The sequence below is a fragment of the Pseudorasbora parva genome, chromosome 7 (genome assembly GCF_024679245.1).
Source record: "Pseudorasbora parva isolate DD20220531a chromosome 7, ASM2467924v1, whole genome shotgun sequence".
Lineage (NCBI taxonomy): Eukaryota > Metazoa > Chordata > Actinopteri > Cypriniformes > Gobionidae > Pseudorasbora > Pseudorasbora parva.
The window spans coordinates 31,044,643-31,071,798 of record NC_090178.1 but is presented as its reverse complement, the minus strand read 5'-3'; the positions used below and the strand labels follow the sequence as shown (position 1 = coordinate 31,071,798).

At 36.9% G+C, this 27,156-nt stretch overlaps 1 protein-coding gene across 2 annotated transcripts in view; it reads right to left on the bottom strand.

The window, feature by feature from the left end:
• The window catches only part of rapgef5b (Rap guanine nucleotide exchange factor (GEF) 5b), a 92,957-nt gene that overhangs the window by 25,638 nt on the left and 40,163 nt on the right, over nucleotides 1–27,156 (bottom strand). For both annotated transcript variants that reach the window (XM_067449056.1, XM_067449057.1), the window contains 2 exons: nucleotides 17,128–17,252; nucleotides 16,397–16,497 (listed from right to left, as the gene is read on the bottom strand). In XM_067449056.1, coding sequence (XP_067305157.1) covers nucleotides 16,397–16,497; nucleotides 17,128–17,252 — 226 coding nt within the window. The remainder of the gene's footprint in view (nucleotides 1–16,396; nucleotides 16,498–17,127; nucleotides 17,253–27,156) is intronic.

Here is a 27,156-nt window from a genome sequence, read left to right as displayed (position 1 = left end):
ACTATAGGTACAACCCTTTTGGACTGTTTTAAAAAAGTAACTTCAGAAAAACTTAGAATCAATTTTTTTGTTGTTGATGATGTCGTTTCTTGGACTGCACACTCAGACCCACTTTGGGTCAGACCCGTCGTGAGTCGTGACCCACCAGGTCAGAAACACTGACCTAGGGCAATACTTATTTATAGAAGAACAATTCATACAATATTATCCAGTCCTTCTAGAATATTTTATAATTGTACATATTATCCAGACAGATCCAATCAGAAGACTATTTAAGTGAAACATTTCACAATAACAAGTTTGTTAGGCTTCTAATGATAAAACAATAGATATGCAGTACTGCGCATAATAAATGTGATGAACTACTAAGCATATTACATATTGTAATAATAAAATAATAATTTATATAACAAACATATTCTATATTGAAATATATATTTGAGAAACATTTATTATTATTAACATACACTACCATTCAAGAGTTTGGAGTAAGATTTAAAAAAAAAAAAACTTTTATACAGCACATGTATTAAATATATCAAATATGACAAAAACATTTAAATGGTTCAATCTATATATATATTTCAAATAAATTATATTTTCAATTGATTTCTATTTATTTCTATTGAATTATATTGTATATTAAAATATAGCCAAATAATAATATTTGATATTTAATATGTAATCTTATTTTTTTTTAAGTTTTATTGTATTGTGGATCAAATAAATACAGCACCGGGGAGTGTCAGAGACTTCTTTAAACAAAACAACAACAAAAAAAGATTTAGAATCTTAATTATTCCAAACGTTTGACCAATAGTGTTAATACAAATAATAATACATTTATAATAATAATTATTATTATTATTATTATTATTATTATGAGGTCTAACATCATTTAGTTTGCAGATCACACTTGATATCTGCTTACTTATGCAATGAATTTCATATATGTCCAAAAAGTGTCCAAATACTTTAAGTTATGTTGTACATCTTGCAAAATACTCCAAGCCACTTTTTAGCATCACAACATGACCAGAACCAAGTCAAGTGTTTCCACAACTTCGACATGTGCCACAAACATATTACAAGAGCAATCCACTTGAACTGCCTTGCAGAAGGGTACAGTGGTGATGGTTCATGCGTACTGTAGCAGCTTCCCTGCTTACCACTACACCAACCCCACTATAATATATAGCTAATAATAATGAGCCAAAAGAAAGAGACAATATACAGTGACCAAGAAGAGAAAGGGAGAGCAGGACATTAAATGGCCCTTAATATGCCTGACCTCTCTGCTGATCCCACTGAAACACACTATTACTCTCAAAATGACACCATTACTCTGATAAGGCCGTAATGACTGATATGCATTCACTGTTCATCTCACTTTAATTTGCTCTGCAGGAATCTAAATTTCACCATTTGCTCTCACAGACATCAATCGATATTCTCATTTGATCTACAGATCGACAGAATCTCTCTGTTTGGCTTGTGAGCAATTTAGAGGCCTTAAACGAACATTCTGAACGCCAAATGTAACAACGTTGAGCGATACCTAATGTTGCGCCTCACTTGTTGAGCAAGGAACCAATCTACATTCCTTACAGATCAAATATGCTTGTTTTATCATATGACATTTTATAAGTAGTGTTGGGTAAGTCCTTAAAAAAATTACTAATTATGAGCTACTCAATTACTAATTACTCTCCCTAAAAAGTATTGCATACTCATTTCTAATTACTTAGTATTCAAAGGGAGACACTTACATTAAAAACATACAGTTTAACATTAGACATTACATTTTGATGTTAAATAAACTTTTATTTAGTGTTCTATATCTACACAGTATTTAAAGCAATTAAATCAAAAGTAACTAATTCAATTACAGAATAATTAGGCATCATAAATCACTTAGTAATGCATTATACCAAACACAGATTATCAGGTCACTAATATTTAAACAAATAAGTGCATTAGTGATACTGATCATGTGAACCTCTTTGTACAGATGAACAGATGTTCTTTGGATCATCCTTAAATCATGCTGGATAACACAAGCATCGAACTTGTGGAGTTTTGAATGCTGCTGGCATTAAGGCAAAATGAGTACGAAATAAATGGTAAGACATTCTAAAATTCATACTTATTTGAACTAACACTTTTTACTCAAATAATTAAGCTGATAATATAATTTGTAATGATTTTTTTTTAAATTATTTAATACATGCTAAATAATGTGAAAACATATTGTGGCCAATCTGTACATTCTGAGTTTCTTTATCACTGAGACGCATAAAATAATGATTTTTTGATTTGGAGAAAATGGCTTATAATGAGACACTGGGGAAACATTACATTCACTGAACACATGCCCAAATGCAAAAATACAATAAACCAATCCACCCTCTTGGCTAGAATATCAATTAATATTATCGCAAAAATCAAAAACTAAACTGGTAATGAAATTGATTCAATTTGTCCCTGAAACCATCATTATGAATGATTTATAATCCTTTAGAAGATGCACAAATATTATTTTGGTGTAAGTAACAAACTTCTTAAGACTTGATGGCTTATGCAATTGTGCCTCTCAATTACACTATGGTTTAAAGGTCTAGGGTTGCTAAGTTTTTTTTAAGGCTGCATTAATAATACAGTAAAACTATATATTGTGAAAATATATAATAATAATATTGTGAAATATTAATACCCTTTATATTAACTCTTTTATTTTAATATATTTTAATACTATATTTTAATAAGTGTTAATATATTTTAATAAGTGTTACAAAATGTAACATATTCCTGTGATGACAATGCTTAGATATGTGGTACATGTCAAAGTAACATCCACATGGATGGCAGGGCCCAAGGTTTCCCAAAGCGTCACACTGCCTCCGCTGGCTTGCCTTCTTCCCATAGTGCATCCTGGTGCCATGTGTTCCCCAGGTAAGAGACGAACACGCACCCGGCCATCCATGTGATGTAAAAAAATGTGATTTATCAGAACAAGCCACCTTCTTCCATTGCTCCATGGTCCAGCTCTGATGCTCACGTTCCCATTGTTGGCACTTTTGGTGGTGGAAAGGGGTCAAAATGGGCACCCTGACTGGTCTGTGGCTACACAGCCCCATATGCAACAAAATGCGATGCACTGTGTATTCGGACACCTTTCTATAAGAACCAGCATTAACTTTTTGAGCAATCTCTGAGCTACAGTAGCTAGTATGTTTGATCAACCACACAGGCCAGCCTTTGCTTCCCACGTGCATCAATGAGCCTTGGCCGCCTATGACCCTGTCGCCGGTGCACCACTGTTCCTTCCTTGGACCACTTTTGATAGCTACTGACCACTGCAGACCGGGAACACCCCACAAGAGCTGCAGTTTTGGAGATAACACAAGACCACAATTTGGCCCTTGTCAAACTCGCTCAAATCCTTGCCCCTTTTTTCTGCTTCTAACACATCAACTTTGAGGACAAAATGCACACTTGCTGCCTAATATATCCCACTCACTTACATTGACAGGTGAAGTGAATAATACTCATTATCTCTTCATCATGGCACGTGTTATGGCTGATCGGTGTATAAACATGTATACACACACGCATAAAATATAAAATGATTTTGGGTAACACTTTATTTTACAGTCTCCTTGTTACATGTACTTACTATAGTAAGAACAGTAAATTATGTATAATTACATGCAACTAACCCTATAGTAAGTATATGCAGTTTATTATTATTACTCAGTACTTAAATGTATAATTGCAGTGTAACACGGACACCTTAAAATAAAGTGTAACCTGATTTTACAATTAAAATGCAAAGAAGCTACACACAGCTAGTGACTTTAATGCTAAGTAAATGGTAAATATAAATGTAGGTCTTAAGGATCCCTGAAACTGTAATTAAATCGAGCCAAACTGCATAAACACTAAAGCAATTTCTCAAGAGTCAAATTTTAAGGCACTCTGATGTTTATTCCAATTACTACTAAATTAGACTTATGCAACCCAAAACGAAGCAGGGGGGTCAGAAGGAGGAAGGGAGAGAAAGAGAGAATAATGAATGAGTTGAGTGTTTTCTGAAGCAGTGTATAGTGACAGAGGGATTCCTCCATAAGCTATAAATCCAATTAGTGACAGTCTTCCTGCGGGCTGCGGTGTGAGTGTGCTGCATTGGCACTGTTGTAAATTCTTCCTTAATTTCACACTTACTTCCTTGAGCTTTGTGCGTTCTGCTCTACTGAACTGCCCGCATCATTATGGTAATCTGCAGCTTGCAGCTGTACACGCCACCGCCAATGGTGCTTGCTTACTCACACAGACACTGTGTCCCAATATGCAATGTGCTTTCCAACACACTGACAGAATGTAAAAACAGAGTATGTCAAATGAGTAGGACTTCCAAAACATAGTATTGATTATACTGGATGATGTGCTGTATGTGCTAAAATTCTATGGAAGCTTGTTTCCTCTTGTTTTCTACAGACGCTTATTTTTATTAACCCTTAAACGCAAACCTCTAGTCTTTAGCTACCTGGGACGTCCTTCTCTACCCTCCTCCTTATATATTTTTTTAAAGACAGATATCAACCTTCTTAGTATTTCTGAATCACTTCATTATAAACTATATAACAATAAAAAATGATTATAAAAACAATTCCATTTCCCCCTTAATTTTTTATAAATTGTATAGTGTCGCTAACGCCATGAGGTGTGTAACAAAGTATTTTTTTTCTGCACAACAATAATTTAATCTTTGGTAACTTAAATAAGTGCACTTCACCTTTATTCCACAAGGTGGCACTGTCAAACACAATTGTGAAGTTACCACTCATAGTTACCACAGGCAGAAAACAAAAAGTATCATCAGCAAAACTTGAAATGGCTCAGCAATTTACTGCAGAACAAGTCCTGAATGCAATCAAATATTAGTATCACTAATATATCTCTCAATTATGTCACATGTATGTCCTGACTCACTGAGCACATGTGGTGTTTTCATATTTTGGTCCATGTGCTCCTGTCTGCAGTCCCTACCCATCCTCCTTTCATCTAATTAGGGATTTATTTGCCTCACCTATTGTCCTCGTTACCTGCCTTGTTTTATCTCCTACCGTTTTCTGTCCTGTGCCGATACGTTGTTCAATGTTACGTCTTCTGTCTTCCGTTCCCTGTGTTCCTGGTATTTATATTTCTAGTTGGTTATCTGTTAGTTTATGTTGGATTATTTCCCCCTCGTGGGTTTTGGTTTTGTGTTTATGTTTATTTTTTAATAAATACCCTTCGATCCCGCACTTGAGTCCTCACACCATTTTCTCCTGTTTATGAGCGTGACAAATTCGGACTGTATATCTCATAATTGCCAGTTTACAAGCAGACTTTCTTAAAATTGTAAGATATAAGGTCAGAATTTGGAGATAAAGTGTTGCAAATTACCATTTTCTTACAATTCTGACTTATTGCTCACAATTGTGAGATATGACTTTTCTCAAAATTGCGAGTTTATAAATGGACTGTTTCATCTCAGAATTCTGAAATATAAACACGCAATTGCAAATGATAAAGTCTGAATTTTCAGCAGGGATGTCCCTAGTGGGGCGAAAGGAGATTACGATGCTAGGGTCCCCCAGCTTTAGCCATTTCAACTGAGGGGGCTCAAGGCAACAAACTGCACCAGGGCCTCGAATACCCAAGCTATGGCCCTGATTGTGAGATATAAATTTGTAATAGAAAGAAAAAAATCATAAAATGTAGCGCCACAATACAATCAGACAGAGACTGACAGTTATTCACTGTCGCCTACAGTACATAGAGCAAAAAAGTCTGTTTGATCTCCACCAAACAATTGTTTTATGTAGTGGGCAGTGCGTAGGAAAAGAGATTAGAACACATCCCCAAAAAAGAAACTCTAATCTGTAAAACTGTAATCATTGAAACTGTCTACACTGCAAGTGTACATCTTTATGCGGTGCTGTGCCACTCGAAACGGTGCTAAACTAGTTAAACTGAATCTAATCATCCAATCAGCAGCTAAACGCACACACATGCACACACGCACACTAAATTGCAGACACTTTCACAAGAACTCTCATTACTCTGCAGCAGGAGATAAACCTGACTCACTCTTCACTTTTTCAGTTCTTCATTTCCCCCAGCTCTTTTATTCTCTCTTTTCGCTACAACCAAAACAGGATGCATTTTTCATTATCTGAAAAATGAAGGACTTTACTGCAGCTCAACATGCCACTTTTCCTGTAATAAACCTTAGACTGCTGCTCAGCGATGAGAAAGTGCGAGAACAGCAAAAGATTAGACATACTTGACTTCCCTAGAAGGAAAAAAAAACCCCAAAAAAACCCAAAACATTTTCAATCCATGCTAATTTTGCATGTAGCAAACTATTCAACTGACCATGGCTAGTGTAGACTGAATCTAGAACCAGAATCTATAAGATATAAAGACTACAGTGGAATACATTACAAGTGACTCTCACAAAGCCTGTGAAGTACATGCCCGAGCCATATTTCACCCCCAAGATGATAAACTGAAATTACAAATTAAATTTTGCTTAAATAAAAATAACTATAGACTATTCATCATTATTATAAAAGCATATTTCCCCACCCAATTCTCATCATAGCCCACATGGAAAAAGACATTTCATTCTCATTACAATAACACAAAATAAATGTCCTTCCTCTTATAACAAAATGTCATTGCCATTACCCTAACACGAAATACATCTCTTTCTCATAATCATAACACAGACACATCTTATTCTCATTATCGTAACCCAAAATAAATCTCTCATTACAATAACAAAATAAATGTCCTTCCCGTTACCGTAACAAAATGTCATTACCATCACTGTAACACAAAATACATCTCATTCTCATTACCGTAACACAGACACATCTCATTCTCATTACCGTAACACAGACACATCTCATTCTCATTACCATTACCGTAACACAGACACATCTCATTCTCATTACCGCAACCCAAAATAAATCTCTCATTACAATAACAAAATAAATGTCCTTCCTGTTACCGTAACAAAATGTCATTGCCATTACCGTAACACAGACACATCTCATTCTCATTACCGTAACAAAGACACATCTAATTTCATTACCGTAACACAGACAGATCTCATTCTCATTACCGTAACACAGACAGATCTCATTCTCATTACCGTAACACAGACAGATCTCATTCTCATTACCGTAACACATACAGATCTCATTCTCATTACAATAACACAGACACATCTCATTCTCATTACCGTAACACAGACAGATCTCATTCTCATTACCATAACACAGACACATCTCATTCTCATTACCGTAACACAGACACATCTCAATCTCATTCTCATTACCGTAACAAAGACACATCTCATTCTCATCACCGCAACCCAAAATAAATCTCTCATTACAATAACAAAATAAATGTCCTTCATGTTACTGTACCAAAATGGCATTGCATTACCATAACACAAAATACATCTCATTCTCATTACAATAACACAAAATAAATGTCATTCCTGTTACCGTAACACAATGTCAGGCATCATGAAATACTGGAAACTCTTATTATATCAGAAAATGTTTTTGAAAACCTTGGCTAAATGGCAGAAGAAACAATGTTTTGCTTGTCCACTCATAGTGTAAAAGTAGGTCTAACTATATTCTCTGTGTCTCTTGCATCTTCTAAGCTCTTTCAAGCTTTTCCACCCACACTGCAGAAACGATCAGATAAAGTGCGTCAGCTTGACTTGAAAACATGAAGTGAAAAAGCTGAGAGTTAATGACCACCTCAATGACGGCGGCAAACCCTGGAGGTCAAATGAGCTGCTGTCTGATGCTTTGACGGACAGCAGGGGGATACCACAGTTCATGGTCTGCAGACACAGACCTGGTCAATTGCTTTTGACATTGACAGATGCATACACGAAACCCGAGCATGCAGAAAAAGGAAAATGAGACTGTTACAGTGACTATGGATTACATGAGAGGGTGTGACAGATGATTGACTTTAAACAACTTCATCTGATTAAGGGTTTGCACCAAATGTATCAGCATTCTTGAAAAGCACACATACACAATCACTCTCCTTGTTTAGTTTTTACTTAAATTATTCCCATTTTGCATAAATCATGGATAATGGATAATGAGCTATGACAGCTTCGGGCCCATAATGTTCAGGATTCATGTGGGAGTGTTCAGTAATTTTGGTGTGAGCCAAGTTATCATCATCAAAAAAGCCATTCCCACAAGTCTCTCCGTTAACCATGTAGACAGGGTTTGATTATCGCTCATTGAGCAGAGCTCGCCAATTACCCTCAGCAGGCCTTGAACAGATCCAACCAGAGCGCTGTTCAGGTGATTGACTTCATTTAGGGCAGAAATAGAAGATATTGGATTAGAGGGAAAAAAACAATTCCCATCCTATCAAGGGCGTCAATTGGGTATGGCGAGTCAATGCAAGTTAGATCAATGCAAGTACTAAAAATGTTATTGTAGGATTAACATTATATTACTACATGTTATATCACTACATGCAACACATAATATGTATTGATAAATAAAAGAGAAAAGTAAGTAAATTGCAGCGATCTGGTTGGTTCTAGTGTAATGCGAGTTCGATATGTAATGCTGCCAATGTGTCTATTTACAATGAGATTTTGCAGAGTTGGGTATTGTAGCCAATCACAGGGATTTCTATTGAAAATAATGACCAATCAGAGGTGTTTAAGTAGTGAGAATCCACTCAGTATCTTTCAAAACGCTGAATGAGTTTTATTTAGCATAAGTTGACTAAGTTCTGGAAGTGCACAAATTATTCATTATAATGAACAAATTTAGAGACAAACAAATTATAATAGGTGTTTTCACACTCGAAGCGCACCATTTTAAAGATCTAAGTGCATGGTCTGAAGCGAAGGGCGCAGGTGCATTTAGGGCATGTCCAAATCCACATTTGCTAGTCTTAACAATGAAAAAAAACGGTCAGCATCTAGTTTTCAGACCAGCACGCCCATGGGCGAACAGATCGCTCCCAGGTGCATTTGCCATTTAAACAATGGGGTGCTGGATGTGAAAATATTAACTGTGTTCAGGCCAAAACTAGCACAAACAACTGTACGTATAAGAGTGTGCGGTGAACTGACTGACAGCTTTAGTGATTAAGCACTCTTTACTCGCGGTCTAATTTTATTATTAATAAAATTAATCATTTTAATTTCGGTCGCAATTTGAAGTTTTTGTTTTTCATGAGACTAGGACTTTGCCTACATTAATAAAAAAAGATTCTTAAATGTTATAATAGTGATTGCTGTTCACTATTTAATGGTAATTTAATGTCTTTTATATAAATATATATTTTTTTACATCAAGTGTTCGTTTTCCTTACATTACGAAACTTCAGAATTTTGAGCATTGTGAAAAAGGAAGCGTATGTAAGATTGTGGCCAAAACTGGTACTACAATCACTTTAAAATGAGTGTAGAGCGGTGTATCCCCTCTCCCGTCCCCCTGATTTGAGGTTAACCTGGATGCCGAAACACTACTGACTTTGTGATTGGTAGATAGGTGGAGGATGGAGCTTGAGGCCAAAACACAACATGTCAACATCAACATCAGTTGAGGGCTGCAACAACAACTTTTTAATGACAATATCCTGGCCGGACTACTGTTGTCAGTGATATAATTATTTGAATAGTGACATGATTTCTTAATGTCTAGTGACATACAGTATCAGGGCCATTTTTATGATTAATTGAAATACATTTCTTACAGTTCCTTTAAGTAGTGTGAAGTGAAGTAGGCTAAAGCAGGACTTTCACATCAGTTAAGGGAGTGCGATTGGATGACGTCAGGGTCTTGGCTTTTAATCAGTTGACGCCACTGCAACCCTTTAGGAAACACGTGGGCTGAATCCGAATTCACCCCCTACACCCTCAATCACCATACCCTACTTTAGCCCACTAATACAGTTCACTTGAAGGAGTGAATGAAAAAGATTGAGTGAATTCCGACATCGGCTGTTATTACGGTGCAATTCCGGATAGAATGAGTGCACTAGTTATATTGTAAAATATTACAATTTACAAACCCGATTCCAAAAAAGTTGGGACACTGTTCAAATTGTGAATCAAAAAAAAACAGAATGCAATGAAAAATTTCAATATTTTATTCATAATTCAACATAGATGACATATCAAATATTTAAACTGAGAAAATGCATAATTTTATGGGGAAAATAAGTTTATTTAAAAATGTATGGCATCAACAAATCTCCAAAAAAGTTGGGACATGGCCATATTTACCAATCAGTGTAATGCCAACAGTCTGCAAATGTCTGGGTACTGAGGAGACAAGTTGCTCAAGTTTAGGAATAGGAATGTTGGCCCATTCTCAGCTTCTAGTTACTCAACTGTCTTAAGCCTTCTTTGTCACATCTTCCTCTTTATGACGCGGCAAATGTTTTCTATAGGTGCAAGATCTAAACTGGAGGCTGGCAGTTTCAGTACCCGGATCCTCCTTCTACGCAGCCATGATGTTGTAATTGATATGGAGTATGTAGTCTGGCATTGTCATGTTGGAAAATACAAGGTCTTCCCTGAAAAAGACAAGGTCTAGATAGGAGCATATGTTGTTCAAGAACTTTGATATACGTTTCAGCATTAATGGTGCCTTTCCAGATGTGCAAGCTGCCCATTCCACACGCACTCATGCAGCCCCATTTCATCAGAGATGCTGGCTTCTGAACCGAGCGCTGATAACAACTTGGGTTGTACTTGTCGTCTTTAGTCCGGATGACATGCCGTCCCAGTTTTCCAAAAAGAACTTAAAATTTTAATTTGTCTGACCACAGAACCGTTTTCCACTTAGCCACAATCCATTTTAAATGAGCCTTGGCCCAGAGACACCTGCACTTCTGGATCATGTTTAGATATGGCTTCTTTTTTGACCTATAGAGTTTTAGGCAATGACGAATGGCATGCTGGATTGTGTTCATCGACAATGTTATCTGGAAGAATTCCTGAGCTCATTCTTAGATTTCCATTACAGTAGCATTCCTGTATGTGATGCAGTGCCGTCTAAGGGCCTGAAGATCATGAGCATCTAGTATGGTTTTCCGCCCTTGGCCCTTAAGCACAGAGATTGTTCCAGATTCTCTGAATCTTTAAATTATATTATGCACTGTAGATGATGATAACCTCAAACCCTTAACAATTTTTCTCTGAGAAACTCCTTTCTGATATTGTGATACTATTTTTCACCACAGCATTGGGGGAATTGGTGATCCTCTGCCCATCTTGACTTCTGAGAGACGCTGCCACTCTGAGAGGCTCTTTTTATACCCAATCATGTTGCTTATTGACCTAATAAGTTCCAAATTTGTCTTCCAGCTGTTCCTTATATGTACATTTAAATATTCTGGCCTCTTATTGCTTCCCGTCCCAACTTTTTGGGAATGTGTAGCTCTCAAGAAATCCAAAACGAGAGAATATTTGTCATGACATTCACATTTGATATGTTATCTATATCCTATTGTGAATAAAATATAAGTTTATAAGATTTGTAAATTATTGCATTCCTTTTTATTCACAATTTGTACAGTGCCCCAACTTTTTTTTGGAATCAGGTTTGTAAAATGCTTTTCTATTTTTAACATTTTAAAATGTAATTTATTCTTGGAATGGCAAAGTTGAATTCCTCAATCATTTCTCCAGTCTTTAGTATCACATGATCCTTCAGAAATCATTATAACATGCTGATTTGCTGCTCAAGAAACATTTCTTCTTCTTCTTCTTCTTCTTCTTCTTATTATTATTATTATTAATGAAAACAGATGCGTTTCTTCATATTTTTGTGGAAACGGTAATACAGGTTTTTTCTGAATCCTTTGATGAATTTATTTATACCGCATTTATTTGAAATGATCTTATGTAAAATGTTAAATGTCTTTACTGTCAACTTTTGATCAATTAAATGTGTCTTAGCTGAATAAAAGTATAAAGATTAAAAATCTTATTGACCATTTTTAAATTCTAAATTCTTAAAAGGTTCTGTTTATTTCAGGATTTATTCTAGATTTTTAGAGTGGTCTTAGACTTTTGGACCACACTAAATGCTATTTAAGTTTGAGTTTAGCATTGTATGAACATTACAGACATTTTTACCTGCAGTTCATATAGGATCTTTTATCAGTGTGATCGCAGAATGATCTGTAAATGCACTTTTCTGTATTAAATGCAGAGCACTAAACAATGAATAAAAAGATTACTAATTACTGGAGAAAATGCCTGCTATTGGACACAGAGGAAACACTACATCCATCGAACACATGCTAGATTCCAAAAATACAATAACCCGATATACCCTCTTGGCTTGAGGGTCAATAAACATTATCGGCAAAATAATGAAAGACGAATTGATTGTGATTAATGAATTGACAGATGTCTTCCTCAACCCATTTGTTTCTTTGTTATCGGCAGAAGTCTCCTGAAATCCTCATGCAAACAGACACGGAATGAATGCAGAAAATATGACATTACAAAGATCTAGTATACTGAATGAATCTCTGGTGTACAATTGTAACATTTCTTGCATGTCTGAGTGACCACAAAATCATTTTTAATAAACAAAAGCATAGAACCACAGGCAAACACATAAAAGTACCAAAGCACCACAGAGTTATTTTTTTCTCTCTCTTTCTTTGCACATTGTCTTGCTTCTGTATTTATTAGCATTAAGAGATGCCAAGAGCTCCAGCTCTGTAGGGAGATACAGTTGGCTGGATACCTTTCATTTAGAAAAAACAATAAAACAACCTCTGCTCTCCATAAGCGAATCAATACATTTACTGCACGCTTCCCTTTGGCATCGTACGTTAAACAACAAACATTTAAATCCCTTTGTGTGCAGAAGCTGCCTGTCCTGCAGGATGTAAACACGGAATTCATATGGGATCAGCTGATGGATACTTCAGAAGCCGTATGAAATCAATACTTAGCCCTATCAAACTCCCTACACATGTGAGGGGAGTGCAAGCATGACAAACCTAAATAATACACCGGCAAGCTTCATGTCCCCCGAGACATGTCCTCAGGGAATCACTGTCTCTTCTTCTGTCTGTCTAATTCTTTCTTTGTCTCTCTCCGTATACAAGAACACACACTTAATACCAATACACAGAAATGTACACATAGACAGACACATGCAACGCCTTAGAAAAACTATGTATGGACCCACCGGGCGGTCTGAGCTAATGCAGTTATAGATGCCTTTCAAAAATAGCGTCAAAAAAGTCATTTATTATCTGTCATACCATTTAAACCATAATAGATTTATATTGAGGACAAACCCTCCCAGTAGAATAGAGCTTACCAGGCAGTTAGGAGCGAAGCCACTTCATCTGACAGTTCATAGATCATGGCGACCTTTTCTCTCACCACTATATCACCATTTAACCTGACAACATCTCAAATTTTTTAAATGTTTTATAATTGAACGGTAACAACAAAATATATACGTCATCAGCACAAAGCTTTTAAAAGAACAGTTAAACACAACTAAATACTTCATTTATATCATGATTTGAATCTTTAGGAATCTTTATGGCTGTATTTCTTTGTTCCAAGGAACACAAAAGGAGAAGTTTGGCAGAATGTCTAAGCTGCTCTTTAACATACAATTAAAATGAATGGGGACTACTATACGGCTGTCAAACAATAATTTAAGGAAATAATTTCACTGTCTTTCAGAAAACTTGCAAATACAGTGCAAAAGCCATATTGACTACTTTTATGGTGTATTTGTTTAGTTTATATTTATATAGTCCACATCCGCTTGTAATAGTAGTGTTAGGAATAGTGTTAGGAATGAAAGGTATTTCCTTTTGTGTTCCACAGAACAAAATCCATCATTTAGAACAACATGAGCATGAGTTAGAGTGTCTACACACTTGTAGTTTGATTCATTTGATTTAGCCCTGCAGTTTCCTGGTTCACTTAATGTTCACATTGGCATTTTAACACTGAATCTAAAGATACAGAACCTAAAACCATATGGATATGTTCACAACCTGATTGGTCGGCAATTATTACGAATATATTGTGTGACTGAACTTACCGAAAATCCGCTGTTCGCCTAAAAGCACTCGTTGTATGTGCGTAGCCTACATATAATGGTATTTTGGACAGCTAATAACTTAAAAATGTGTAAAGGAGTCAAAACAGCGGCAGTAATCCCTCCGTCACACACACAAACAAAGATCTGCTGTGAGGAGATGCAGTTCTGATGCCTGTACCGAACTGTGATGGACAACATAGCGACTATGACAAGGAAAGAAAACAGGTGTGCTTGAGCATTCTGTCCTTTTTAGGGATGCATTGTGACATGTCCCGTTTTTGGTCCGTTTTGCGTTCATATTTAATTCGCACTGCATTAAAGTTAGTTTGGAAGCGGACCCGTCTTTTCAGGGTGTGCACCAGTGTTCAAATGGCAGCATTACTTAATCAAATAAAGGGTTTGTTTTAATCGAACCAAACATGCTAAGTGTGAACACATCCTAAATGAAAATTTTCAGGAAAAAAAATTGGTCTAAACTGATTTTTCATTTTTGGATGAGCTGTCTCTTTGAACCTATTAACAAACCAGATATACTATTTTTGTTAATTAATAGGAGTATAAGTGGTGTGCTTGTCCAAGTGGCATCTTTTTCTCTGTTCAGCAATGGAAGGGAGTTCTGGAATTGCACTGGAAGCAAACAGAAGAACTGCAGCAGTGCAGGATTTAAACAGACAGACTCTGTGTGCACAACAGAGAAGTGAGCTGAACTATAGCGATTAGCTATCAATGTCTTTAATGAGGTTAGAACTCACTCCGCTAGACTGGCTCGCCATGCAGAAGGAGGGGGAACAGCCACCGCAAAGTCAGGCTTTTTCTAAGGGGAAAGAACACTTACTCATTCCTCTAATCGAGTCTGAGAGACATAACAGCTTGATATCAAACACACACACTACTTCAGCAACTCAGTGTACCAAAGCAGAGCGTATTCATACTACTTATATTGGCTTGACAATTTATTTGATTCTTTGTTCAGCTTCAAATCTTTGTACAAGATTCACAAATCCCTCAGTTTCATTCCAGAATAGACCCAGACCTAATGGCTTCAGGGCTACAGATATGTTCTGTTCCCTATGGAGAATCTAAATCAATACTTTTTACTAAAAGTATTCCGGCTGGAAAAACAAGAATGACTGGCAGGCATAATAGCTATAACCTCTCTTTGTATGTAAGGATCCATGCTTTAGTACTATATTGTATCTGATATGGTCCAGATCTGACCATGATATAATCATTCAAGCATTTAAAATATTGAAAAGACAAATTCTGTGCATCCCAATAGGTGAATCTATCCCACAATCTGCTTTTCTCCCTTTCAACCACCTTGTTTAACTGTTGCCAGCTAAACATGGAGTGCAGCACGCCATCCATGACGGCAGGGCATTGAAGCCAGCAGGAGATAATAACTTGGTACCAGCAGGATAGAATATAGTCTGGCAGCCAGCTAAAAGTAGATCACCACTATCGCATCATTTACCTTATAGCACGAAAACAGAACCATAAAATATACTGCTGTTTGAAGCACACGCCACAACATTTTTCGAACAGTAGGGGACAATGTTGATAAATGTTTGTGCCATAAAACTTAAAGTGCATATTTGTTAGGAGAAAAAAGCATTTTCTTTATTTCCAGACTTTCCAAAATGGACCCCATTGACTTTAATTGTATGGATTCCATAGCAGAACGGAAGTCATAAAAGGTTGTGAATTTTCATTTTTGGGTAAACTATCCCTTTAAAATATGGGATGATATTTTAGATGACAATTCTAGTATTATTTAAATTTAAAATATTTAAGATTTGATTTATTTTGAGGTTTCAGTTTCATTTTAGTTTTAGTCATTTTTATTTAATTTTTTTAATTACCTTTTTTTTCCATAAATTAATTTTAGGTGTAGTAATTTTAGTTTCATTGTTAGAACATTTCAATTTAAAAAATGTTTAAGTTTAAAATGGTCAATATTTATATTTTGTTTCAGCTTTTTTCAATTAACAATACAATTTTAAGTTTATCTTAATAGTAAAAATTAAACAGCCCAATTTCATACTTCAGTAGAGAAAAGAAAAAAAAAAAACAATACAAAGTCATTAAGTTATATGATATGTGAAATACAATCAAGCCTGCAGATCTTCTCATAATCGAAAAACACCTGTAAGATTCGGCCTCAAAATTAGTTGAGAAAGTCCGTAGACTACATCTATGTGTCTATATGTGGGTCACAGCTGAGGTAAAAGGTGACGGCTCACCTGTCTCTCTGCTCTGGGGGCTCTTTTGCTCCTCATCCAGCCTCAGGTGGCCCAGAAGATGCTCCAAAACCTTTTCAGGGGCGGCAGGCACGGCAGCGTACCTGTGGGAGACAGAAGAGTCACTGGAGTCTTCCTCTTCGATGGAGGACAGGGAGCGACTGCTGCACCAGCCTTCCTCCTCGCCCTCTTCCTCCGTGCCCTCCTCATCGATATAACGGAAATACGGCACGTCGAACGTGGGCACGGTCGCTCGGTCTGTGCTGCAGGTATCGGAGGACTCGTCCTCATCCTCGTCTTCCTCCTGTTCCACCAGAGCGGCCGGCATCAACCTGTCGTCCAGGCGCGGGTCCGGGGCCACTGCACGCCTGCTGCCCATGTCGACATCGGCGCCGACTTACCACATTGACCTGGAGGAATCGAAGAGTCAAAAGCCTGACGCCCCCCCTTTCTGCGCTCTGGAGCTTCTGGTTTAAGATCCCTCAGAAGCCAAACAGCTCCATAGGAAAGAACGCACGCCAATGCAGCACATCCTCGGATGAGGTGTGTGTGTGTGTGTGTGTGTGATTGAGCGCGTTAGAGAATGACTTCAGGGAGATGAGAGATAAAAATAAAGTGACAGAGGCAGGGCTGGACAGATTACATGCACGAGTTAGAAATGAGAGACGAGAGAGAAAGGGTGCGTGCACTGTCGAGCTCTGCTCGCATGTGAGAGCGGGCGTGTGGCTGCTTACCTCTCGGTCCAGGAGGAGGAGGAGGAGGAGGAGGAGGGAGCTCTCGCTGACGTCGTCCTCTGAGGCAGCAGCACCTCGTGGCTCCGATCTCTCTCGCACACACGGACTGCTGCGTCACCGGAGGGCTGTGGGGGGAGGGGTTACATTATCACCAAGGAGATTCCCTGTCTTCCCGCCCCTGTCTGTCTCGCTCCCCTGATTTCCATCACAATACAGGTTTTAAATTAAACATCCCACATCAAATGCCGCCGTTCAATGGGTTCTTTTTTATCGTGACCCAACACAATGCTACTGTAATGCTGCTCAGCGCAAGGCTGCATTTATATTTTAATCATGCTCATTTGAAAGGTGAATTAATTCAACTAATTTAGTTATTTGGTATTGCGTAATCATGAATCGCAATCAGATTATGCTGAAATGTGTGTGCAGAACTGGTTTTTTTGGTTGAATATAGATTTATACAGTGTACATCTATGCAAAATGTATACATTAAAACATTTCAACACAGGAATACTCCATGCAAAAATGAACATTGTCATCACTCATTCACCCTCACCCTTTCTTTCTCCTGTGGGACACAAGAGAAGATATTTTGAAGAATGTTGGTAACCAAACAGTTCCTTTGTGTCCAGCAGAAGAAAGAAATTATATGATCAACGATATGATCTATCTAATCTATTTTATTAAATATATCAAGTAATAAAACACAATCCCATTGTCACAATGAAATTAAATAAACAAACAATGTTTAATGAAAATAATAGAAAATTCTGTTTCTCAGCTTTTATGGAAAACTGTATTTATAAATGTCTGTTCTTTTACATTTTGGATAAAATTAAATATATATTTGTAACTGTAGCTTTAATGTCAAATATTTTTGTAGCAACTGCATATGTATATGTGGATGTACATTTCACTGCTATTGTCCTGTGAAAGCCCTGTCACTTTGCCCTGTGTGTGTTATCAATCTTGCACAGATCTACGAACACGCTGAAACACACACACACGCACACACACAGAGAACAAAGCACTCAATCCATCCCATCTCCAATACTCATACACCCTTAAAACTTAACCTATAATTACACATTTTCACTACATCAGAGCCATAAACATCTCAACAACCGTCACTGTATGCAATGCTGTACATGCTGCATTACCCAGGTGCTCAAACTAGTGCAGACTAAACCAGCTATGGAAGACCCTCATGTACTATCTGAAAAGGAAAGAAAGTTTGCCAGATTGTATCTAATTATGTTCTGATATCAATACTTGAATACAGCTCTGAACTCCAGTAAAGGGCCTGTTTAGTTTAGCCAGCATGTGAACCGTGTGACTCACTAGTGTGTGTAAATATGGGTGTGAGCATCTCACGCCTTCCATAATGCTTCTGCCAACAGCATATGGACCGGGATCTTATGGTCACTCCTCGAAAAACATCCTCATTACAGTGATACACTAAGAGAAGCGCATTTCAAGTTAGCAGTGTAATTAATGGATAGATCAAGCAGAGTTTGTGTGTGTGTGTGTGTGTGCACATGTTTTAATGAGCTGATTTTCATTCTCTCTGTCCTCAGACTACAGCAAACAGCACATCAGTCAATGTGGCGCGTGTGCGGCCGTAATTAGGCAGACAGACAGGCTGGAAGGACCAGCACTTTTCTGCTCTAATTGCCCATTGCACTGAAGCACAGAGACCTCCAATGATCTTGCATGCACACTCACACACACACACACGGATGCATGTACACACTGCAACCCCCACACGCTCTCATGACGATCAGCACAAACAGCATTTAAAAAGCCACAATGTTAGACTCATCTCCCCAGGCAGAAGTTTCTGCTTGGCTTTGGACTGGCAAAAAGCTCCATTAATGGCAGCTTACTGTACACACGTCCTGCCTGTAATATCAAGACATGGGAGTTCAGGGACTTCGGGGGGAACTGAACTCTTTAGTAGTGACAGAGTAATATTACACATGATCGAAATGTGGGCATTTAGCGGCATTAAGATGTGCTAACGCTTTTGTGGGAAGTGAAGTGAAAACTTTTAGGCTGTTATAATGCCACCTTCTTCAGCTATAATGGCATCAGTGTAGGCTGGAGGCAAACTCAAATGAGCAGCGCCTGTTTGATGCAAGCATCGATTTGCATCTTTTCTTTCTACCCAAGAGTATCCATTTGTATGCATTTTTTGAAGGGGCATCAATGCCAGTCCCAGCGTATTTGATGTCCTAGGCGAGAGACTAATCCAAGCTCATTGGGAACATTTCTGCAAAATTATTATTACGATACGTCTAGCATGTTTTGCAACACTTTCAAAGTGAAACATCCAGTTCGAGGCGCTAAAATTGTGTTCTATCCGAAACAAATAAACATGAATCTGGCTAAAACATGAATGTTTTATTACGTTGGTTGTTGTACTGCTACTATATTTTCATTCAAATCTCAACTAAAAACCCTTTCTTACAGTATTTCCAACCATTTTCTGTTTAATGTTCTGCTATTTAGTTAGCGTATATCTGTGTATTATGTATGTGATGCTATAGTTATGTTTGATGCTGTGTCGGTTTAATCTCCGGTACAGAGACCTTGAGCTTGGGAAAGGCGCTTTATAAATGAAACATTATTATATTATTATTCTGATGTGAAATGTCCGGTGAGTGGCACTAATGTGTTAATGCTCTATCGCATTCAAAAACAACATCGTAGACAAGTGCTCCGCAACGCAAGTGTAAAGTTGTACTACCAGGTGAGCTACCGAACAAGTTTACGATGTCAGAATAGCCCTTCTTATAGAGCTGGTTATGTGTACGTATTAGTTTACAAATTATGCACTATGGTAAAAGTGTTTTGAGGTCATAAGGTTTGGTTACCTAAACCTGGTGCCAATATGTATGGCAGCATTTCAATGACAATATGGCACCGGTACCTAAATAACCCTAGTCATAACATAGTATTGCGTAGTATTGCATAACATGTTTTTGAATTCAGCAAAAGAAAAAAAATGCACAAAATTCCCAATTATGTGGATTCCTAAAAAAAGCTAAAACTTTTAGTCTAGTGATTTTTCTTCTTTAGTCTAGTCAGCTTTTTATTATTATCTGGACCTATTAATTTATTTGGTTAAAAATGCAATTTAAATTTCATTCAGATTTTCAAAGGCATATTCAAAAGATGTGAGGGTGAAACAACTGCCCTTAACTCCACCTTAAAATTATACTGTATAAAAAGCTTACAACAACAACAAAACAGGTGATAGAGAGGACATCTGCAGACCATCAAGACTGTGTCAACCTTAACAAATAACGTACAATATAATATAATTTGACCTTTTTTTTTTTTTAAATTAGGACTGTCAATCGATGAAAATATTTAATCGTGATTAATCGCATAGTCATGAGTTAACTCGCGATTAATTTAATTGCCATTTTTATAAGTTCTAAATGTACCTTTCATTAATGTTTCAAGTTTTTAATACTCTAATCAATATGGGGATGGACAAATATTCAATTAAATTACGATTAGTCTCAGTTTAATCGCACATTTTTATCAGTTCTAAATGTACCTTAAATTAATATGTTTCAAGTTTTTATTACTCTAATCAACATGGGTATGGACAAATATGTATGCTTTATGGAAATGTACATTTATTATTAGTGAAACCATACTCAGAGCATGAAGAATAGACATGTATCAAAGATCACAGATGTTTTTTAAAGAACTTGTTCATGTCTCTTTAGCCTAAGCTTAAAAATTCAAAATAATGCTTGGTACACACCAAAAGATTTTTTACATCTTATAAGATTTTCAAAATGTGACATGAGGACAAATAATCCTAGATTTAACCATTTTGCTCCTATAGAGTGTGGTGTGCCATGATGCGATAAAGACAGCACACCACACACAAAGAGAATTTAAACCAGAAAATCCAGACCGTCCACGCAGGAACCAGACAGAAACCAGTCACAACCGTAAACACAGGAAATCTCGCGAGACTTCAGGCTGGTGACACACTGCCTGCATGACGCGCGTCTCAGGAGGCGCGGATCGAGCCGCGCTGAAAACGCGTGCATGCTAGAAATAGAACATATGCCTATTTTTCACCCAACATGCAAGCATGTTGGAAGAGTTTCCAGGCAAAATAGAATACACTGCAAAAAAAAAAAGCTCTCTTTAGTTATTAATTGCGTCTTGTTTCTAGTCTAAATATCTAAAAATTCTTAAATCAAGATGCATTTACTAGATAAGTAAAATGACGAGATATTTTTTCTTGTTTTGTTGAAAATAAAATAAAAATGAAGGTGAAGTTGAAGTTTTTGCTTAAAACAGGCAAAATGATCTGCCAATGGGGTGAGAAAAATAATCAGTTTCTGATTGAAGTCTTATTTCTCGTTTCCGTCCCAAACAGAAATAGGACTATTTTTCTCACCCCATTGGCAGATAATTTTGCTTGTTTTAATCAAAAATTCCCTTCATTTTTATTTTATTTTCAACAAAACAAGAAAAATATCTTATGTAGTTTTACTTATCTAGTAAATGCATCTTGATTTAAGAATTCTTAGATATTTAGACTAGAAACAAGACAAAATTACTAAATCCTTCCTTCAAATACCCCGCCAAACCGGTTTGGAAACTTGATGGATGGAGATAATGATACAAAATGTGGTGTCAATAATTTTAAAATTATAACCTAGAGAGTGAATCAACACCTGTTTTTTAACAGGTTTTATGTTGGATTTAATATTGTATGTTGCAATTGTGTTGTATAATTGCATCTGCAAACTCGGCTGCCAAGACACTCCTGTAAAAGTGATTTTTAATCTCAGTCAATCTTTTCTCCTGATTAAATAAAGGTCAATAAAAATAATAAAAATAAAATATATTTGGCTCAGAAATTTAAGGTGGCACATGCCCTTCATTCTAAACTGACATTTTTTGGGGTTGAGGAATCATTAAATCAACAAAATAAATTATTTTAACTGGACACTATTAATGTCATATTCCAGAAAAAAGTTATTGTCAATTCGAGAGAAATACTACAAATCACACTTAAAGGACTCCTGCTTACCCCGCTCCATTCTGAAGTGACTGCATGCATCACGATTAGACCATGATGATCAGTTCTGTGATTACAGAAGGGCTGACGCAACACTTTTAGCTTCAGTCTAAAGCTACAAAAGCCAGATACCTTGCATTGAGTATATTGCATATGATGGGATTAGATGATTGTAATGCATTATTTATGCCACTGTTCTGAAAGAAAAAGACAGACAAAAAAAAAAAAAAAAAAAACGCTGACAAGACATCATATTGTATGGGACATCAGCCTGGTGGCGTATTTGTTTTACGCTGTCACTTCACATTTTTGCTTTGTAACACTAAATAACAAAAACCCCTGAGCTCAGATCATTCTCTAAGGCCCCGTCCACCCGGAGATGCGTTTAGCTATACATTTTGTACCGTATCAGCGTTTCGTCCACACGGATCCGGCGTTTTGGAAGCATGAATCTGATATTTTCTGAAACCAGGTCCCAGAGTGGATAAATCTGAAAACGACAATCTTCCGTTTTCGTGTGTACAGCAAATCCGTATATTTTCTGTAGCGGTGATGTCATCACACTACGCCCAGCACGGTGAAAGAGTTAAGGAATACAACTGCAGCCACTGGGCATGTGCACATCAATATCGCGTCATTTAATTACCGTATCTGCATCATTGTAAGGGTAGGTTTAGTGTCGGGGTAGGTGTAGACGTTAATAAAACACATCTGTTAAGTAGCAAATGTATTTATTGTTATTTTACCGTGAGATTTTGCCTCACCTCCTACCACTGTTATACCCCTTCTAGCCACAGCACTTCTCTGTTTTTAGTGTATTTCTGTGGCAGAATTACAGCGCCACACACTGGCCTGGCATCTAAACTACATCGTCTTGAGTCCGTTTTGGTGATCTCGTGTGGACGCAGATATTTCTTGAAAAGAGGGGAAAAAAAGATCGGATTGGTAAAGCTCTGGCTTCGTGTGGATGGGGCCTAAATCATGGAGAGTTAAGCTCCAACCCTGAAAAAAACACTCACCTGCCTGCAACATCAGTAATCCTGAAGCCCTTGATTAGCTTCAGGTGTGTTTGATTAGGGTTGGAGCTAAACTCTGCAAGAGAGTAGTCCTTCTGGATCAACGTTCCCCACCCTGCTCAAAACAGCCTGTGGAAGCTAAGTGGAGATCTTTCTATATAATAATCTTTATTCTTTATCTACCTATCTATCCATCGGTTTAATTCTTATTCTTTTTTGTATACTTTATTTATTTATTGCATACTGTAATGCTAAGCTATTATACCATATAATAATGGTATACTCACTTTATTTCTTAACCATTGTGCGTCCTTATCAACATTTAAGTCTTTTTCAGTTTTTTATTTATTTATTTTGCCTATGTTAATACCAACTGCATAATTTTTGGCACTCAGGACCTTAAGGACAAAAACGTCCACACTGAAACCCATTAAATCTACAATGTTTAATCCCAGGGCCATTTAACTATGGAGTCTTTGTTTATAGGCTTTCATTTTGTTGGCCAGGCTTCAAAATTAAAATGTTTTTAATTTTTTACCTGATGGTGCCATTTTCTCAGGTTTGGCCTATAAGGCAAATAATAGCTTTGTTCCTGTTTTCTTCCTGTATTGTGCATAGAGGCATTTGGATAAATTATGCAGCTATTACTGTGTGGGTGTGTTGGTATAGATGTCAGAGTGTGGTTTAGATGTAATAAAAAAAAATGTGGGTGTGCGTAATATTTGTATTTAATAAATATTAAATATTAATAATACATATTTAATATTTGAGAGAAAAACTGTACTGCAAATCACAATTCCAACCACTGTGTACTAGTAGTGCTTTGCTATTACCGAATACAGAAAATTCTGTACTCCACCCAAAGAAAAATCTTTTTTATATTTTTTATATACACAACTGGTTTAGAATATGAATATGATTTAAGCAGTTTTTGAGCTCAACATGTTTTATTAAATATGTATTTTATATGAAATAATGTTCATAAATAATTTCCATAAACTTAAACCTCTTTATCTTTTTTAATTGTTTTACTTTAGTTTTTTTACTTCAACAAAAACTGGCCATGAGACTTCTTTAAAATGAGAACAAACTTACGCCTAAATCTTTTTATGACCGTTATTTGACATGGATATTTTTGTCCTCTGAGGACCTCAGAATAACCTTTTTTTAATTTAAGGGTTAAATTATCATTACAATTTGAAAAATCTAGGTCTACATACTTTTAAAATAAAATTATCAATAATTAAAAAAAAGAAAAAACAGGGAAAGAATTTTTTTTTTTTTAGCTACGAGCACAGTTATGTAAATTTCAAATGCCTTTGCAGCTAAAACACAGAGCAGAAGCCCCTGGAACAGTGCTATACTTATGTAAGTGACAAAAAAACTGTGATATTTTAAATAATTTCCTGTAAAATATACAAAAACCTTTTTTTTTCATATTCAGGTCCTTCTCAAAGAATTAGCATATTGTGACAAAGTTCATTATTTTCCATAATGTAATGATAAAAATTAAACTTTCATATATTTTAGATTCATTGCACACCAACTGAAATATTTCAGGTCTTTTATTGTTTTAATACTGATGATTTTGGCATACAGCTCATGAAAACCCCAAAATCTCAAAAAATTAGCATATTTCATCCGACCAATAAAAGAAAAGTGTTTTTAATACAAAAAAGTCAACCTTCAAATAATTATGTTCAGTTATGTACTCAATACTTGGTCGGGAATCCTTCTGCAGAAATGACCGCTTCAATGCGACGTGGCATGGAGGCGATCAGCCTGTGGCACTGCTGAGGTGTTATGGAGGCCCAGGATGCTTCAATAGCGGCCTTAAGCTCATCCAGAGTGTTGGGTCTTGCGTCTCTCAATTTTCTCTTCACAATATCCCACAGGTTCTCTATGGGGTTCAGGTCAGGAGAGTTGGCAGGCCAATTGAGCACAGTAATACCATGGTCAGTAAACCATTTACCAGTGGTTTTGGCACTGTGAGCTGGTGCCAGGTCGTGCTGAAAAACGAAATCTTCATCTCCATAAAGCTTTTCAGCAGATGGAAGCATGAAGTGCTCCAAAATCTCCTGATAGCTAGCTGCATTGACCCTGGCCTTGATAAAACACAGTGGACCAACACCAGCAGCTGACATGGCACCCCAGACCATCACTGACTGTGGGTACTTGACACTGGCTTCAGGCATTTTGGCATTTCCTTCCCACCAGTCTTCCTCCAGACTCTGGCACCTTGATTTCCGAATAACATGCAAAATTTGCTTTCATCTGAAAAAAGTACTTTGGACCACTGAGCAACAGTCCAGTGCTGCTTCTCTGTAGCCCAAAGTGGCTTGACCTGGGGAATGTGGCACCTGTAGCCCATTTCCTGCACACGCCTGTGCACGGTGGCTCTGGATGTTTCTACTCCAGTCCACTGCTTCCGCAGGTCCCCCAAGGTCTGGAATCGGTCCTTCTCCACAATCTTCCTCAGGGTCCGGTCACCTCTTCTCGTTGTGCAGTGTTTTTTGCCACACTTTTTCCTTCCCACAGACTTCCCACTGAGGTGCCTTGATACAGCACTCTGGGAACAGCCTATTCGTTCAGAAATTTATTTCTGTGTCTTACCCTCTCGCTTGAGGGTGTCATTGATGGCCTTCTGGACAGGGTCGGGTCGGCAGTCTTACCAATGATTGAGGTTTTGAGTAATGAACCAGGCTGGGAGTTTTTAAAAGCCTCAGGAATCTTTTGCAGGTGTTTAGAGTTAATTAGTTGATTCAGATGATTAGGTTAATAGCTCGTTTAGAGAACCTTTTCAAGATATGCTAATTTTTTGAGATAGGAATTTTGGGTTTTCATGAGCTGTATGCCAAACTCATCAGTATTAAAACAATAAAAGACCTGAAATATTTCAGTTGGTGTGCAATGAATCTAAAATATATGAAAGTTTAATTTTTATAATTACATTATGGAAAATAATTAACTTTATCACAATATGCTATTTTTTTAAGAAGGACCTGTACATATTATTTACAGCTCTATGTGGATATAGGATACAATATAATTAAAGCAAGTAAAGGTTTTAAAAAAAAAAAAAAAAAAAAAAAAAGTTATATTGAAAATACATTAAATCTGTGTCTAGAAAATATCATGATACAGACAGACTAATAATATTTGTCTTCATTTTTTATATTAGGTTCCCTAAAAACAAGTAACCACACAAACCAACTTACAAACAAGAAAACCATAAACTCATAAAAGCAAAAATCATAAACTTTACTTCACTCTATCCCAATCCTTGCCACTGCTTAGGGTCCACAAACAGTTAAATAAAAAAGATGAAATCACTGCGACCATGAGTGAAAGCAGAGAGCAAGCAAAATGTGTGGTCTGCACTTAAAAGGGTTTCTTAATCAAACAGAAGACCTCATCCCTCGGTACACTGTCTTTAGTCGCATAATGTCTTTGTCTCACAGCTGCCAGCTGATTTAAGGCATGCTTATACCAAGTCCAAAGTAAACGATCTGCATAAAATATTCAGAAACAATTTTTTGACACCAAAAGTAATGCCAAGTCTGATGCATAGCTTTAAATATAATCTGAAAAAATGTCAGAATACTGTTCCACATACAAATAATTTTATTATAAAGGCAACACATGGTTTAAAAGGATTGTCTCTATTCTTTTAAAGAGCCATGAGTGTGTTGTGGGCGTAACGTGCAATAAACCAAGAGTCTGATCTCCCATCACCTTTAAAGGGGGGGTGAAATGCTGTTTCATGCATACTGAGCTTTTTACACTGTTAAAGACTTGGATTCCCATCCTAAACATAGACAAAGTTTCAAAAAATAAGTTGGACGTTTGATGGAGTATTTCTGTGTCAAAAAATACTCCTTCCGGTTTCCGGTTAACGTCGATAAAGCAGAAGGTCCTTGTATGGGCCGTACGGGCTCTTCTCCCGGTAGGGTG